Source organism: Danio rerio, chromosome 7 (genome assembly GCF_052040795.2).
Source record: "Danio rerio strain M-AB ecotype USA chromosome 7, GRCz13ab, whole genome shotgun sequence".
NCBI classification, from domain to species: domain Eukaryota; kingdom Metazoa; phylum Chordata; class Actinopteri; order Cypriniformes; family Danionidae; genus Danio; species Danio rerio.
The window spans coordinates 13,605,859-13,624,908 of record NC_141027.1 but is presented as its reverse complement, the minus strand read 5'-3'; the positions used below and the strand labels follow the sequence as shown (position 1 = coordinate 13,624,908).

General features: G+C 35.2%; 1 protein-coding gene across 5 annotated transcripts in view; it reads right to left on the bottom strand.

The window, feature by feature from the left end:
* Window positions 1-465: 465 nt before the first annotated feature.
* ankdd1a (ankyrin repeat and death domain containing 1A) overlaps window positions 466-19,050 on the bottom strand; it is a 36,785-nt gene continuing 18,200 nt past the window's right edge. Inside the window, exons 9-15 of one of the 5 annotated variants that reach the window (XM_087259813.1) lie at window positions 16,508-16,606; window positions 13,359-13,457; window positions 10,072-10,170; window positions 9,864-9,959; window positions 5,571-5,772; window positions 5,046-5,177; window positions 466-2,679 (exon numbers count right to left, since the gene is read on the bottom strand). In XM_087259813.1, the coding sequence (XP_087115939.1) occupies window positions 2,618-2,679; window positions 5,046-5,177; window positions 5,571-5,772; window positions 9,864-9,959; window positions 10,072-10,170; window positions 13,359-13,457; window positions 16,508-16,606 (789 nt within the window). In that variant the 3' untranslated portion in view covers window positions 466-2,617. 5 annotated transcript variants of the gene reach the window in all.

Below are 19,050 nucleotides of genomic sequence, written 5' to 3'. Positions count from 1 at the left end.
GATTTTTTTTCAGTTTATGGTGTTTGATTTGTGTCTCAGTTAAATATAGTAAATAATATTACTGTTAAATATCTGATAGTAAAATAGTCACATAATAAACATATTGTAGTTGACTATATGTATATGTTCGTGTTTTATTAATGGATAAGTCTGAAGCACACCATAAATTATTTTTGTCAATTTATACAGGGCTAGCTGTATACACAACTGTTTCTACAGGTACACCCTCAGGTATCGGTTCAGTACTTGGGATCAACCGATACTCTGAGCTCAGGTATCAGAATCTGTATCAGAAAGGGAAAAAGGGTATTGGAACATCCCAAAAATGAACAGACTGTTAGTGTTAAACAAAATAATACCTTAACACCACCTGCCATCACTTTAAAACAAGTAGGGATGCACTGAAATCGAATTTCTGGGCTGAAACCAAAAACTCTGAATGCACTTGACTGAAAACCAAAACGCTTTGTAATAGTTATTTATTATTTTATTAAATAATATAAAATAATTTTGTAGGAATTTACAAGCCAATAAAATAACCACATTTTATCGACAGTAATATTCAACAAGCCGAGAAAGGTATTTTTACCAGCGTAACGCTGATGCAAGCAGACATTTTTCTCTTGTGGCTAAAAAACTGCAAACGTAATTTTCAGCTGTCGACACTTTTGGTCCCTAAAAACAAGTACACTAACAAATCAAGCAAATACAGTTTATGTCATGCTTTTTTTGCAGGCTCACTACAACTCTTTGTAATTAAGAATTGATACTGGTTAATCAAAACTCGAGAAATTGATTTTGTCATCCAAAACCAATTCTGCGTGAAACACTGAAGGGGTTTATTCCAAATAACACATTTTTTTTGTCCCACATTAACAGCACAATATACAAAAGTTCAAGCCTTTAAGATCCATCACACACATTTAGAGTGAGTTCATACTTAGATTTTTTTTTGTTTTGGTCCAGACTAAAAAACTAAAACCTTTAGCAATAGGTTGGCTATAAGCGAGTGTTCACACTAACATTTTTAAAACGAAATATTTTGCAACAGAATTTATTGACTATACTTACTTGGTAAGATGCTAGTCTTATTTCCAGTAAAAATATCTAAAAATTCTTAAACCAAGAAGCATTTTCTAGACAAGAAAAACACTTTTTCCTTGTTTTCGGAAGAAAAAAAATGCAAATTTAGTGAGATTCTGCTAAAAAGAAAAGAAGCTAAACAATAATGCCTTTTGGTTAAGTAAAATCATCTAAAAACAAGTTTATTTTACTTACAGCACTTGCAGATTTACTTTGTTTTATGGAAAACTTGCTAAATTTTAACTTGCCATTTTTTCTTTTTTTTTTTTTCTTTTGAAAACCAGACAAAAGTACTTGTCTAAAAAAAATGCTTCCTGATTTATGAACGTATAAATATTTTAAAATATTTATACCATTTCAAACTTCTATTTAAACATATTTAAAAATGTCATTTTTTTCTGTGATTTAAAAGCAGATTTTTTAGCATCATAACTCCAGTCAAATGACTGTTCAGAAATCATTCTAAAATGCTGATTTGATGCTAAAAAAAAAACATTTATTATTACTTTTATTATGTAGAAAAAAAGTGGATTAGAAGAATCAATAGAAAGTTCGAAAGAAACAGCATTCATCTGAAATGCATCTCATGTGACATTATGAATACCTTTTTCATCACTTCAAGTTTTTGAGCAGCATAGTGTGCAATACTACAATTTAATTTAATTTAGGAAAAATGCGGATCTTCGAATCATCAAAAAATCCTGAAATACTTGCGTGTTAATAAATATTGATAACAACAACAACAATAAATGTTTCTTAAACTGCAAATCAGCATATTAGAATGATTTGAGAGGATCATGTGACTAATAATGCTAAAAAGTCAGTTTTGAAATTACAGGGATATATTTAAATAGATGACAGTTAACTAATAGTAAATATATTAACAGTGCATCCAGAAAGTGTTCATAGCGCTTCACTTTTCCAGCCTTACAGCCTTATTATAAGTGCTATGAATACTTTCCGGATGCACTGTAAACATTTGTAAAGTGTTTGCTGTACTTTGGATCAAATTAAACGCAAGCTTTGAGAGAGGAAGAGATTTCAAAAATAATAACAATAATAAAACAATGACAAACCATACTGTTTTGACTGGTAGTGTATGAGTTACTCTGCATCCTTGGTAATGCACCAGTAAGATTACCTGTTCCTAATACTAAAACTGTTGCATTACAGCAGAATAAAAATGCATCTGCAATTAAACAGAAGACAGAAAGACATGCAAAAAAAACTGCATGACCAAAATAATTACGTTATTTCTTTGTGAGATTTTTTTCAGCAGAGAAAAGAGAAATATACCTGTCCTCCTCAAAAACAGTCATTAGATGCATCTCACCCGGGGGCAAACGTTTCCTCAGAAATGCATCATTTCAATCTAAAGTTTGGTTTGCTGTGAATATTTGCTCTTGGTGTGAACAGGCAATGTTTTCCTCTCGGTCACATCGCTGCAGTTGTAGTTTCATCATCGTCGCTCTGTTTTTCAACAGCATCCTGGTTGGCGTCTGCTCAATCTAGACCCTTCTCAAGTGATCTCCAGTCACATTGTAGAGCATTTTTTGTCAGAAGAGGGATCTGCATTTGCCAGCTGTCGCATGCTTTCTGTTTAGACAAAAAAGAAAGGTAAAAAAGAAAAGGTTAAGAAAGGTTGTAGACAGTGAGACCACTTGACTCCAGAGAGTTTCTGCACTGCTACAATATTTGTTTTCATATATTTTGCATGAAATTTTGGCTGATGTTCAACAGACTAAACATCTGCTTTAAGAAATGAACAGCTGATCTGTAACACATCTACACTCACCACTTTATTAAGTACTGTACATCTGTCCAACTGCTCGTTAATGCAAATGTCTAATCAGCCAATCACATGGCAGCAACTTAATGCATTTAGGCATGTAGACATGGTCAAGACGATCTGCTGCAGTTCAAACTGAGCATCAGAATTGGGAAGAAAGCTGATTTAAATTACTTTTAACGTTGCATGGTTGTTGGTGCTGGATGGAGTATTTCAGAAACTGCTGATCTATTGGGATTTTCACACATAACCATCTCTAGGGTTTACAGAGAATGGCAGAAAAAGAGAAAAAATCCAGTGAGCGGCAGTTCTGTGGGCACAAACGCCTTGTTGATGCCAGAGATCAGAGGAGAATGGCCATACTAGAAAGGAAGAATGGCTACAGTAACCACTCGTTACAAACAAGGTCTGCAGAAGAGCATCTCTGAACACACAACACGTCCAACCTTGAGGCAGATGGGCTACAGCAGCAGAAGACCACATCGGGTGCCACTCCTGTCTGTTAAGAACAGGAAACTGGCTTAAATTCTCACAGGCTCACCAAAATTGCACAATAAAGGATTGGAAAAACGTTGTCTGGTCTGATGAGTCTCGATTTCTGCTGCAAAATTTGCATGGTAGAGTCAGAATTTGGCGTCAACAACATGAAAGCATGGATCCATCCTGCCTTGTTTCAACGGTTCAGGCTGGTGGTGTAATGGTGTGGGGGATATTTTCTTGGCATGCTTTGGGTCCATTAGTACCAACTGAGCATTGTGTCAACGCCACAGCCTACCTGAGTATTGTTGCTGACCATGTCCATCCCTTAATGACTACAGTGTGCCCATCTTCTGATGGCTACTTCCAGCAGAATAATGCATCATGTCATAAAACGTGAATCATCTCAGACAATGATTTTGAACAAAACAATATCTGGAGTTAGATACAATTCTCTATTGACGCACACATTTAGGACATCCATATCTAAAGTTAGATACAATCCTTCATCAACACACACATTTAGAATTGTCTATTTTTGCCGTAACCAATGAGAACTGTTTACCTGGATCCCAGGACTTGTGGGAAGGAGTATAATTGCTGAATTGTTTTACTGTAAGGCAGAGTGGCCTAGGAACTCATTGTGAGTGTTGAAGCTGGCTTCTGCTGATGAGTAAACTTTATATATTTATTTGAATCTCTGACTCCGGCTCTTCTTCATCTGACAGACTGGTCATTCTTTGGGTTAAAACTTTATATAATCCCTACAGTTGCCTCCACAGTCACCAGAGCTCAATCGAATAGAGCACCTTTGGGATGTGGTGGAACGGGAGACTCACTTCATAGATGTGCAGCCAACAAATCTACAGCAACTGCATGATGAATTGTTTTTTCTTTTTTAATTATTTCCCAAATTATGTTTAACAGAGCAAGGACATTTTGACAGTATGTCTGATAATATTTTTTCTTCTGGAGAAAGTCTTTATTTGTTTTATTTCGGCTAGAATAAAAGCAGTTTTTAATTTTTAAAAAAAATTTTAAGGTCAAAATTAAACTAAGCCTTTAAGTATCACTTTAAGCTGTGAAGAAGTGTCTTGAAAAATATCTAGTAAACAATTATGTTCAAGATAAGGTCAAAGAATAACATTTCTGAATAACTAAATCATTTCACGGTAGAAATCAAAAGAATAAATTTAGCATGAGGCCAAAACATTTTTTTTCCCTATTTTTGGAAGTGACTTTACTATGAGCTGAGCTTCATATTGTATATCAATATACTAATAACAACAAATGCTTTTAGGAAACATATAGGAGTGTCAGTGCATGAAGGCATGAGATGAGATGTACTGCAAAACATGCTCTGTCTGGTCATTTTCTATTTAAAGGGGTCCTTAAATGCAAAACCCACCCAAAAAACCACCACAGTTTCCATATGCGTATTGAACTGTGGAGGTTGAACCAAACAGTTCAGTATTATATTGAGCATATTGACAACCCTAATATCTGTGGTAAATAACACACATTGTCAGATTATCATTGGCATTTCCAAGCATCAGCGTGTATTTTACAAAAAAAAATCATCATTTGACTGCCTTTGAGGTGTTAAGTGCACATACTGTATAATGCATAAGCGTTCTGTCTTGATGTGCTTCACCACAGGTTTATCAACAGATTTTATGATGAACAATGAATTCACCTGCCAGATCGACTCTTGAGATTCCCATCAGACCCTCGTACAAGCCCTTGATGGGGTTTTCTCCAGCGGTGATCACGCCGTGCAGCCAGATGAGCAGCATTCGGTGCCCGTGCTCCTTGTAGCTCTTAGTACCTTTAAAAATTCAGAGACTATCAGATTTTTACAGACAAACACCCAATCCGTATAAGGATGTAATAAAAATATATACAGTTGAAGTTAAAATTACTAGCCCTCCTGTCATTTTTTTCTTTTTTAAAATTATAAAATAATCTAAACATGCCTAATGCAATTATGGAGTATAACAATTAATGGTACACCACATTATATTTTGGTGGGTCTTTGTAATCTTTGTACAAATTTATGACAGCAAATATTTCTGGCATAAAAAATGCTAAATAATGAATAATATAATTCAACAGCACACAATCAAAACATGATTGAAAAAGTTCACTGATTTGCTTTATGATAACCCCATTTCATTTGACCCTATGTATAATATCTAGTGTATTATGTTAAATATTTTACCTGTCCATTGGTGCTCTATGGCTCGAATATGTGCTTCAGAGAACTTCCAGTGTCGCGCCAGTGTTTTCCACTCGCCTGGTTTGAGAAATCTGCTGGCGAGTTTCCACAGGACAGATCGGATGTGTTGCGTCTCCGGTTGATGGTCCTGTTTAAAGGTAAGACTAGTTCCAACCAAAGAGTCAGAGTCGCTCGAAACATTTTCCTAGAAAGCAAGTTTACACATCAAAAATACCACACAACAAAGTCATTTACCTGAATGAACCATCAAAAAATGATTTAGACACCTACCATATTTCTCACATTATCATTTTATTCGTTATAGATTCGAATGTTGTAATAAAATATGACATGAAATCCGTGTTAAACTCTGTGAGAGTACATTAATCTTTATAATATCAGATAACTGACAGATGGAACAGTATGTAATAATTACAGTCAACCAAAATACATCGGAGAAATGTTTGACAATATTATCACAACTATAAATATTTAGTTGTTCCCTCTTCTCCTCGATGTCAGCCTGTAGTTTCTGTTGTAAACCAAATTCATCAAACTTGAACTTCAATTTTCTCATACTGGCTGCAGCAGGTTTTTAACTTCCTGTTGATTATTAGTTCACTAGCTGAAGACGTTTTGGGTATGATATGTCATAGTTTACATTATTTTGCTCACCTCACTTACATACAGTAAATTAACTATATTGTCCTGCAGCAACCAGCAAAACAAATAATAATAAAATTATCAACAAAATGTACAACCCTAAATCAGAAAAATTGAAGAAGATTTCTATTCTCTCAGTGTAAAGCAATTAATTTTCTCTTCTCAAAATGTATGGAGTGTTTGCAGTAAACATGCCAGCGTGTGTTAAAAATACAGTGATGTGTCTGTGTAAGATGAGTATGTCGGCACAGGAGCAACACTAGCAGAAGAATGACTGAATGACTAATTGTGTAAAACTGAATATGTAAAGCACTGATTATATATGTTAAATACTTGTATGAAGCTTATAGTGAGTAACATATTATCAAGTTATTATGCTATCATGACAATGTATGTAAACACTTAGTTATTTTGCATCTATGCTCTGGTGTCAAAACAGTTGCTGACACAGACCTGTAACATCTCTGTTGACATAAGCTAGTGGGCTGTGAGCCAAGAATAACAGGGCCACCTAGAGTAAAAACTAGGGATGTAACGGTATCAGAATTTCACGGTTCGGTAATACCTCGGTATGAATGTCACGGTACGGTATTTATTGAATCATTTACAGGAAAAAACAAAACTTATGAAAATACTCCAAAAAAGTGCCAAAAGTGTCAATGACATACAAATTATTCATCTATCTGTAAGCTTTGAAACAGGAACTTCAATTTTAATAACAAAAAAATATTAAACCATGTAAAAAAAATAAAGTTTCAATTTAGTATTGTTGAAAACTCATCACATTCAACATTTAATCACTCACTCACTTAGATAGAGATGGGTTTAAAGGAAAATTATCATATAAATATAATCTGGTAAAAGCTGGTATCTCTGGGTATTTACAATGTCCCCTGCAACAGAAAAAAAACCTCTCATTTGGGACTGAGGTTTCTGGGACAAGAGAGATATGACTTGGCCCAGGTTGACAGCAGTGGGTAACGTTGTGCATTGTCTTTCCCCCACTTGAGAGGACAAACCATGAGTAAGATAGAGGTCTCATGTCTGCATCAATCTGAACAGTGTGCTGACAACACCGCTATTCAGTACGCGCGCGACAACACAGCTGATAAGAACGCGCGCGACAACACAGCTGATAAGAACGCGCGCGACAACACAGCTGATAAGAACGCGCGCGACAACACAGCTGATAAGAACTCGTGCGACAACACCGCTATTCAGTACGCGCGCGGCGACAACACCCACTTTAGAGTTTTCCAGCTCTTTTTCATCCCCGCTTCTAGCAGCACACTCCATTTCCGCATTACTGGATCTGTAGCGACAACAGACCGCAAGGGATGATGGTCAAGCCTGGGCTGATGGGAATTGTAGTTTCCGGTACCTCCCGTTCGCTTCATTCGCCTGAGCAAATTTTCTCAGAAGACCTATAGTTTTACCGAGTCATGCGACTACGGTAATATCGAAAAAAATTTATATTGCGGTATGACGGTATTTACAATACCGTTACATCCCTAGTAAAAACCTATCCTAAAATGGTTAAAAGTTAAAATGAGACACCTAGGGGTGTGGAAAATAACCTGTATAAAGATTGTAAAAAACACAGAGACTTCAGAAGGAGCAGGAGAGACTTTGGAAAGAGAGAACCAGAGATAGGAAGTGTCCAGGAGAGACTTCAGAATGCTCTGGGGTCTGCTCTGCTCTTTCTCGGCTTTATTATGGAGAATAAAGTCTATTTTCTGATATTCAAAACCTCCGGTCTGATCATTTCTAATTGATAAGAAGTCGAATTTAAGACAAAAAATCAGGGACGGTAAGAAAAACGCGAATGAAAAAACAAAGTAGTAATTTCTAAATTTACTTTGACTTGTATTTCATTGTAGACAATGCAACATTATTTAAAGTGATCCTAATGATTTAATTTTACCAATAAACTTGTATTCCAGTTTTGGTTCTTGCAACACATTTAAAAAAAAAAGTTGATACAGTAAAGCATTTAACACTTTGCAATGCTGCCATTCCTCTTCACAATACTTAAAAGATGCTTAGGGACTGAAGACACCAAGTGATGAAATGTTTCAGGTGTAATTGTGTCCCATTCGTCCTGCAAACAAGTCTTAAGGTGGGCAACAGTACGGAGTCTTCATTGTCACATTTTGCGCATCAAAATATTCCACACATTCCCTATTGGAGACAGGTCAGGACTGCAGGCAAGCCAGTCAAGTACCTGTATCCTCTTCCTCCTCAGCCAGGACTTTGCCATGTGTCCAGAATGTGGTTTTGCATTGTCTTGTTAAAATATGCACGGGCAGCATATCGTGCTTCAAAATCTCCATGTACTTTTCAACTTTAATGGTTCCATCACAGAAGTGCAAGTTACCTTTGCCAAGGACACTGACATAACCATGACAAACCCTGGCTTTTGGAAATGTTGCTGGTAATGTAATGTGTATTATAGGGCATTTATCATGTATAGCTATACACCCAAAGTGCTTCACAATCATGAGTGGGGTCTCTTTACACCTCCGCCACTGTGTATCGTCCACTTGGATGATGCGACGGCAGCCACAGGACAAAAGTGCCAGTGCGTTCACCACACACCAGCTACTGGTGGAGTGGAGAAATAGAGACAATTCAGTGGATGGGGTGATTGGGAGGCCATGATGGGTAAGGGCTGAATGAGGGAATTTGGCCAGGACACCGGGGTTACACACCTCTTTTAGGAGAAGTGCCATGGGATTTTTAATGACCACAGAGTCAGGATCTCTGTTTATCGTGTCATCCGAAAGACGACGCTCACTGACAGTATAGTGTCCCATCACTTTACTGGGGCATTAGGACTCACCCAGACCCCAAGTTGAGTCTCTTTCTTCCAAAAAAAATCCTTAAATATTTCCACTGTGTGATGGTCCATCCCAAATGCCTCCAAGCACAGAGAAGTCAACAGCGCTTATGGACACTGTTAACATAGGGCTTCCTTTTGGCAAAGTACACTTTTCACTGGCATTTGTGGATGTGACTATGTATTGTTACTATGTATTTTTTCAGCCAACTATGGTTGCTTAGCTTGGACCCTTATTCTTTTCGCACTGAATTTCCTCCAGATTTCTTAAATCTTTTAATGTTGTTATGCACTGCTGAAGTCATCCAAATGTCTTCTTATCTTTCTTTGAGGAACAGTGCTTTTAAACATTTTAATAATTTTCTCACATATTTGTTGGTGATCCTCGGCCCATCTTTGCTCCTAAAGAACTAGACCTTTCGATCTTGGATGCTGCTTTTGTACCAAATCATAATTACAATCACCTGCTGACATCACCTGCTTTAAATCACATCCTTATTTAACCAATTTACCTGGTTACTAACCCTAAATTACTACTACTCCCAACTTTTTTTGGAAAGTGTTGCAGGTCTGAATGACAGGAAAAGATGTATATTTACAAATGAAATGAAGTTGACCAGACAAAGCATGAAATATTTTGTGTTTATATTGTCTGCAATGAAACACAAGTCAAAGTAAATGTAGAAATCACTTTCTTTTATATTTGCGTTTTCCATATTGTCCCACCATTTCTGATTTGAAGTTGTGTTTGGCGTCTGAATTATTTTTGGTCTAACTAATTACATTAAACATACCTTTTCCCATTTGTAAAATCGATCCGCTTTGATAATCATGTCAACGACATTGACATGGTTTCCTCGTGCTGCAACATCAAGTGAGGACTTCCCCTGCTGTAACATTTAGAGCAAGCATGTTTAATTTGTTTGATCAGAATTATATCATAATATGAAAACACATCATCCACCACACCCAGGTTTAACTGAGGAAAAGGTTAACCTGCACCTTATCGAGCAGATTGAGGTTGACTCCAGATATCAGGATCGTCTCAGCGATGTTCAGTCGTCCATGTTCTGCTGCAATGTGCAAAGCAGTCTGAAGCCGCTGTAATACAAAAAATAATAATAAAAATTTGGTGTTATACTGTCATTTCAACCTTTTGTGAAGAAAATTTCTTACAGTATTTCCTATAATATTTTTTCTTCTGGAGAAAGTTTTAATTTTTTGCTTCGGCCAGAATAAAAGCAGTTTTGTAATTAAAAAAAAACTATTTATGGTCAATATTTTTAGCCCCCTTATACAATATGTTTTAAATTGTCTACAAACAGACCATCATTATACAATGGCCTGCCTAATTAACCTAGTTACGCTTTTAAATGCCAGTTTAAGCTGAATATTAGTATCTTGAAAAATGTCAAGTACAATATTATTTACTTTTATCATAGCAAAGATAAAATAAAACAGTGATTAGAAATGAGTTATTAAAACTATTATGTTTAGAACTGTGTTGAAAAATATCTGCTTTCTGTTGAACAGAAATTGGGGAATAAATATACTTGGGGGGTAATAATTCAGGACTTCAACTGTATATCATGTCTATGTGCTAAAAACCAAAGTGCAAACATTTTTTTTAAATAAAATGACAGTAAAATATAATATGACAAACAAAACTCCCTAATATTTCATGACTTGATTCCCTGAATTTCAATGTCTAGAATACGCCTTTAAAAATTCCATTATATTTCAGAAATGTCATGACCCGTGAGAACCCTGTGGCTAATATAATTTTCATCTTAAATTATCTACTATAAAACCCCATTAACAAACTCTAATATTTAAAAATAGTTTTAGAATTGTCCCTTAGCAGACAGAAAGGAGGAAAAGTTTACAATTTCTAATTTAAAACAATCTAAAATAACTAATAAATGTAAAAAAAATAATAAAAAAAAGTTTAAAACCACAGTTGAAGTCAATAATAAAAGAAAAAAAGAAAAGAAAAAAAGAAAGATAAAAGAAATCAGTTTTTTTAAATGAGTTTTTAAAACATTTATGTCTAAAAAATGTGTTGAAATTTTTTTTCTTTCTGTTAAACAGAAATTGGGGGAAAATTTACAGGGGGGAGGGAAGGGGGGCTAATAATTCAGGACGACTAATTATTCTGACTTCAACTGTATGTAAAATGGATAATCAAGTAAAAGCTCAAATTAAATGATACATTTTATTTTAGCCTTTACTTAATTATGGATTTTTCATCGTTTGAGAAATCTAGTTGAAAGGTGCCATATACGTCTGTCACAATATCTATTTTTTGCTTTACTATATATAGCACCAAAATAAATTGCTATAAATAATATTATTGTCATTTTAAGACCATTTTATGCCACTCATTATATGATGCCAGAATGACAACATAATATAATCACAATGAGAGTACACTTCCAAAAAACGAATCATATTTTATTCTTAAAAGTATTTAATTTAGAGTCATTTTAGCAGTTTAATAAACAGGCAATGAAATTAGAATGTAAAAACGCATATCCTAACTAAATGATGATAAATGTTAACAGAAATATGCAAGGTAAAAAGTAACAGAGGCTGCGATATCTATTTTCAGTTGTCAGACACCCATATGAAAATATACTATAGTCATTTATAGTAAATACTAGAGCTGCACAATTAATCATAAAAAGATCGGCATCTCGATTCGACCCACTAGACCACAGGTGTCAAAGTCAGTTCCAAAAGGGCCGCAGCTCTGCACAGTTTAGTTCCAACCCTAATTATACACACCTGATCAAACTAATTGAGTCCTTCAGGCTTGTTTGAAACCTACAGGTAAGTGTGTTGGAGCAGGGTTGGAACTAAACTGTGCAGGGCTTCGGCCCTCCAGGAATTGAGTTTGACACCCCGGCCCTAGACGATCTTAAATCCAGCATTTCTACGATTCTGTCAATCATATATTCAAGTTCAGGAGAGAAGCAAAGGTGGCCGCACAAGTCTTCACATTGTTTTACATACGTTGTTCAGCAATGTGGACACCTCCAAAGGGTGTTACAAGAGTCACCTGCTGTATTTATAAGATATAATTCACCCCAAAAATGTCATTTCTGTCTTCATGTAATGTGTTTGCGACCGCAAAAATCCCACGTGACGCGAGCTAACCGTCAACTACTACCACAGACAGGGCGGGCGCGTACACGCCTGTGAATGAAGTCTACTTTAGTGAACAGAACCTGCATAGGCTGTGAATAACAGGTAATAAAGTTGTAAATAACATTCAGTTTGTGGCACAGAGCGATCATTTGGAAGCCGCACGGTAAGTACGAACCGCTCTTAGCAATGAAAATGAAACCGAAAGCGCACAGTGTTGCCAGATGTAGCTGACTGATTCCAGCCAAAAAAGTATCCAAAACCCGCCAAAATGCAAAAAATACCCACCCAGTCTTCTGTATTCACGAAAATCACGTCAGTGACAGATTTTAAGCAGAAAATGACAGATTGTAAGCATATGTCTCAAACACAATAATTTAACATCAGAATTATCATCAGCATTAATGACCAGGACAAATCTAAAGTCTGTTAAAGTCCACCATTCCAAGTCTATACAAAAGTTAGCATTTTACCCAACAGTACAGCTACACAAATCCTTTTGCTGTTTTACCACGTTTAAGAATAACAATAATAACAGCCCACTAATATTAACCTTTATTTTACATCTACAGAATCGTGAGAAAATTGTGATCTTGATTTAAAAAAAAACAAAAAAAAAAAAACGTGATTTTCATTTTAGCCAGAATCGTGCAGCTCTAGTAAAAACTATAGTGTTTTCTAACCATCCTGACACTGAAACCTCCAATAGAGATAGAGATGTTGCACAATCAGCTAAAGTGTAGCTAGAATTGTTTTTTATAAATGGCCGTTATATATTGCATCACCCAAAATGTCCATGTGTTGTGCGATACGTCAATATATTGATAATTGTGACAGGCCTAGAGCTATACAAAATAAATCATCTAAAGGGATAGTTCACTCAAAAATCTAAATCCTCACTATTTACTAACTCTCAAGTGGTTCTAAAGGTCTATGTATTACTTTCTGCTGTTGAACACAAACTAAATGTTCTGAAGAAGAATGTTGGGGAAAAAGCAGCCACTACAGTAAGAACAAAACACACTACGGAAGTCAATGCCCGTTTTTTTTTTTACCCCAACATTTTTCAGTATGAATAAATGATGGCAGAACTTTCGTTTTTGGGTGAACTATGAGTGAATTTTTGGGTGAGTCGTACTCACATTGTCAAAGATGTCCAGGTCGCATCCCGCTTCAATAAGATCCTTGACTATTTCTGTGGAGTTGTTGAGTACTGCCAGGTGTAGAGCTGAAACATGTTGCTGGTAAGGAAAAATATCTGTAAGTACTATGGGTAAATAAAATTTAAAAAATCTTAAAGAAAGAGAAAAAAACTGTTTAAATAATCCTGAGCATGATAGTTTGTAGTGCATACTGAAAATGCCCAGATGCAAACTGACAAACTGATGCTGTTAGTTTAAAATAGTGATTTTTTTAAATAACCAGGTTTAGTTTCGGCTATAAATCTTCTTCAATGCTCTACTGAAGGTAAAAAGAAAAATCATTGACATATTTAATGGCATGAAAGTGAGTAAATTACCAGCGAATGTTAATTTTTGAGTTAATTTTTGAGTCAACAATTTCAGTCAAATCACAAAATCCACGTTGGCCTCTAAAAACGAATCTAAAGCTTTTTTAACGCACATTTTGTCAGTAATTCTGGTTGTAGTAAATTACTAATTCTAGTGCATGCTCTAAGATGTAAAACAATTTCCATAATATTTATTCACCTGGCAAACACTTACTGTACAGTCAAGCCTGAAATTATTCATACCCCTGGCAAATTCTGAATTTTTTTTTGTTCAAATGTCAATAAAAGCTGAGATATATATATATATATATATATATATATATATATATATATATATATATATATATATATATATATATATATATATATATATATATATATATATATATATATATATATATATATATATATATATTTTTTTTTTTTTAAACAATGATGCCTCTTGTACATCGTTGAATTATCTTTTGGGAAAGGGCGGTGTCATTTCTGGTTACAAAAAACAACATCTTGCAAGTTAAGTAAAAGTAACTTTGAAAGGCACCTATTTTATCCCTTTTTAAGATTTAAGATGAGTCTTTTGTGTCTCCAGAATGTGTCTGTTAAGTTTCAACTCAAAACACCCATCAGATTATTTATTATACTTTTCAGGATATTTAAATGTAGTCCTCTGAACACACTGTAGCTGTTTTTGTTGTCTTTGCCTTTAATGCGAGTTCTCTCCGCACACCGTTCCCATGTGCTAGTTAGTGTGTCTCCGTCTCCATCAGATAAACAGCACAGGGACAGACATGAAGGAAGCAGATCTCACGTAAAGTTTGTGAGAAATACTACAGTAAGAACTTTCCCAATGATTATTTGACGTATTTGTTGTGGAGTTTATTCAAGCCCTTCTGCGATGAGTTACAGACAATGTCGTTACGAGTGACAAAGTTCACACACACACACACACACACACACACACACACACACACACACACACACACACACACACACACACACACACACACACACACACACACACACACACACACACACACACACACACGCGTTAATATCCACTGCTGTATCGATATCCGTTATGTTAATTGTTACAACCCCTGAGCAGTCTAGGGAAGTGGGGTTGCACACTTGACCAAGGATCTGGTTCAAAATAAACCTGATTTAACATCCACAAACCGTGATTGAAGCGTCTACTTTTATAATTGTACTGACACATGGCTGTGGTGATAAAGACAGTAAAATCTCTGTAATTCATTACACACATGCACTGTTTAAAAAACATTTTAAACATGTGAAATTCATTCCTGATCACATTTAATGATGATTGATGATCACAGAGCGCAGAACAGATCTTCTCTTCCCGGTTGCTTTGCACATGTCCTGTCTTGCTGATATGATTATACGTGTTATTACGGAAACGTGTTACTACGGAAACATTTTAATACGGCGCTGTCAATCAATTCGTTGGGGGGTGGAAACCGGACTCTTAAATCACGTTGGGGTTAGCCTCAAAATGGGAGAGATTTGGATCCTATTTTAAAGTTAGAAAATAGAGACTTACTGTGTTTATATCACCTTAATGTGTTTATATCACCTTAATATGACTGTGGAAACACTATACCTACACACAGTTCTGTACAAACAGCTTACAAAAGATCATTTTCATCATAGGTGAAAATCTTTAAATCAGAATTTGTATGAATAATATCAGGCTTGACTTTTTTTAACTAAACTTTTAAGCTAATGCATTCCTTGGGAATTCAATCCCTTGGAATTGCATGACATGCCAGTATTAAACTGTATGTCTTACATTATACTTAAAGGGATAGTACACCCGAAAATTAAATTACTGTATCATTTTTTCAACTTCTTTTGTGTTCAACAGTAAAAAGAAACTCAAACAGCTTTGTGACAAGTGAAGGTTATTTTAAAAAATGTTGGAAATCTGTAACCACTGACTTTCATAATATGGAATTCAATGGTTACAGGTTTATAACATTTTCTCTTGTTCAACAGAAAAAGAAAACTAAAGGTTTGGAACCACTTGAGGGAAAGTAAATAGTGAGTACCTTTTCATTTTTGGGTGAACTAACCCTTTAAGTATATATTGAAGGTCAAAAAGTGTTCATATAATGAAGCCAAAAAAAAATAAAACATTTTTTCTTCTTACACGAGATGAACGAACATGCTCGACTCGCACAGGATCAAGTCCACAAAGGGTATTTGTAAAATTAAAATGTACATTAAAACTTTGGCAAATCATGAAAACTGGTCCCAAACAGTGCTTTTGTTTTGTCTGACGTCTGATAGCGGTTCGCTATGAAATAATACTACATGCCAATGAAAATGGCCTCGTACCTAGATTTTCTGATTCAATAATTACTCATCTTACTTTGAACAAATATGAACACACCTACAGTATATGCAGTTATAAGACTTGTGGAGCAGGATGGATTTGCTCTTCAGTGTTTGGACTTTCAGCAGTGAAATTTAAAACACACTCAACTGAACTAAACTGAACTTTAACTCTGAAAACTGGACTGACAGTTTCAATTCACCAGAACTTCTTTCTATGTTAAGCTTACAATAGACATTGTATAAGTGTATAAATAACAATCTACATTGTATAAGTGCTATAGAAATAAAGATGAACAGAATCGAATTATGCAGACCGGTTCTCTATGAATTGAACAGTAAATGTTATACTATTCCATGCTACAAAAATATAACAAGCAAGTATGCTGTGGTATTGGGCTGAAAACTGAAGATTGTAGTACTCACAGTGTCTACTGAATCCAGATTGATGCCGGCCTGTATCAACAGTCTGACTTCACTGGCTGAGGCATGCTGGGCCACCAGATGAAGAGCTGTCCTCTTACTCTATTGCAGAAGCACATTACCATGCATTGAAAATCCTCAATCAGTTAGATTTACTGTTGAAGTCAGAATTATTAGCCCGCCTATTTATTTTTTTCCCCCAATTTCTGTTTAACGGAGGGAAGATTTTCTCAACACATTTCTAAACATAATAGTCTTAATAACTAATTTCTAATAACTGATTTATTTTATCTTTGCCATGATGACAGTAAATAATATTTGACTAGATATTTTTCAAGACACTTCGATAGAGCTTAAAGTGACATTTAAAGGCTTAACTAGGTTAATAATGTTAACTAGGCAGGTTAGGGTAATTAGGCAAGTTATTGTATAATGATGGTTGGTTCTGTAGACTATTGAAAAATATATAAGCTTAAAGGGGCTAATAATTTTGTCCCTAAAATGGTGTTTAAAAAATTAAAAACTGCTTTATTCTAGCCGAAATTGAATAAATAAGACTTTCTCCAGACAAATAAATATTATCAGACATACAGTGAAAATTTCCTTGCTCTATTAACCATAAATTGGGAAATATTAAAAAAAGAAGAAAAAAAATGAAAGGGGAGCTAATAATTCTGACTTTAACTTTATATGAATTTATTGGTGATCCAAGAATTGCAGGTGCATTTTGCATCTAAATAATAATTAATATGACTTACATTTTTTTTTTCGAAAACAAAACACTTAAATAAAACAATAGCACAAAAATAGTAAGTTATTCCTAAAAAAAACATGTTTGTATCTGTACTCAAGATCTTTTTCTTACTAAAATATTAACTTAAAGACTCCCATTATATACAATTTGACTGTCACAACTTCATGAATCAAACATTCAGCTTTGATTACCCTGAAATTTAAGTCTAACTTTAATTCTGTGTGCTTATTTAATTACAATTTAAATAAACTTTACATGAAACATCTATTATCTGTATTATTTGTCATTTCAGTAATAATAAAAATAAATAAAATATTTTGTGTCTGTCCCAACAGGTAAACTCCGTTTCATCTGTTATAAAAAGAGGGAGGCTGTTTCTAAATTCCAACAACTCAGAGAAGGGACATGTGTTCTTGTGGAGAGCGGTCCTGCTAGGTTACCCCAGAAGAATGAACTCGGGAGACTGTAGAACACCGAACGCATCCTCTAAGAAATGACATGCTGTGTTCTTCCAGATGGTGACATGAGCTTCGCGCATTTATAAAAGAAAATTATTGAAACAGTACAGCATTCATACAACGATTCATTGTTTTTCCATTTTCAATATACTGTGTAAAACATGAACAAAAACCTTACAAATATACTTTGCACACTACAAATAAAACAGATTATAATATGAATTTAAGCAAATAAACACCCTTAATGTCCTTATTCCTTTATTAAGAAATTTAATATTAATGTTTCCTTTCACCGTCTCATTTAGGGAAACTTCTGAGATAAATAAGTTTTATCTCTGAAATTTAATAATAAACCTATATAACATGCTGCGCTTCCCACCTCCTTTATTCAGCCGCAATGATTTCTGGGATTTCTAGAGTGAGTTCGGTGCTCAAGTCTGCAGCCACACATCCTCGACATTAAGAACGCATCCGGGATTTAATGCATCCTCCGTTCTTGCGCTCTTGAGTTATGGAACTGAATTTTGGTTGGACGTTACAAGAGAACAAGAGGACGCGAGACCAATAAAGAACGCATATTAAGAAACAGCTATAATCTTTAACCTCAGCACTGATAGAAAAAGCATTTGACTTGCTCCAAGTGATGTCACTTCCTCTGGTGGAAAATTCTGGAAGCTATTGAGACATGAGGTGCGTCCCAAATGGCACACAATACACTATGCACTCATGCACTAAGTACTTATGCACTTACACACTCAACAGGATAGTATATGTATGTAGTGGCATCCCAAATAGCACACTAATGTTTTTTTTTTACTAAACGGAAATATAAACCATTTCCCTGATGACGTTTGACGGTTGCCAATCAGTGAAATAAACGACCGAATTATCAAATTTTACCTGCCGTGAGTATAACCGCATTCACCATCGGGAGGCGCTATAATCACTCTCGTAGGAGAATTTTGCTTTCACCATCCAAAATAAGTAAAGTTATCCAACATGTGCGCCCGATAGCTCCGCCCCTTCCACTACGTAAGCAAACCTGCGGTCGTTGAGTGCGTGAAGTGTCCATCATTACACACTTCATTTTAGCGGCTGAATGAGTGCATCATCCGGGTAATTAAAGTGCACTTATTATTTTTAGAGTTTTCAGTGTGAACACACTACTTACACTATTTATACTATAAAATGGCATAGAATAGTGCATAAGTATGCGATTTGGGACGCAGCTACGTTTTTTATTATTCTCTCATTAATTTGAGCAAAATTTTAATCCCTGAATGGTAAATTATAGTAAAATTATAGTCTTACTGTGATATTTCAGTGAAGTTTTC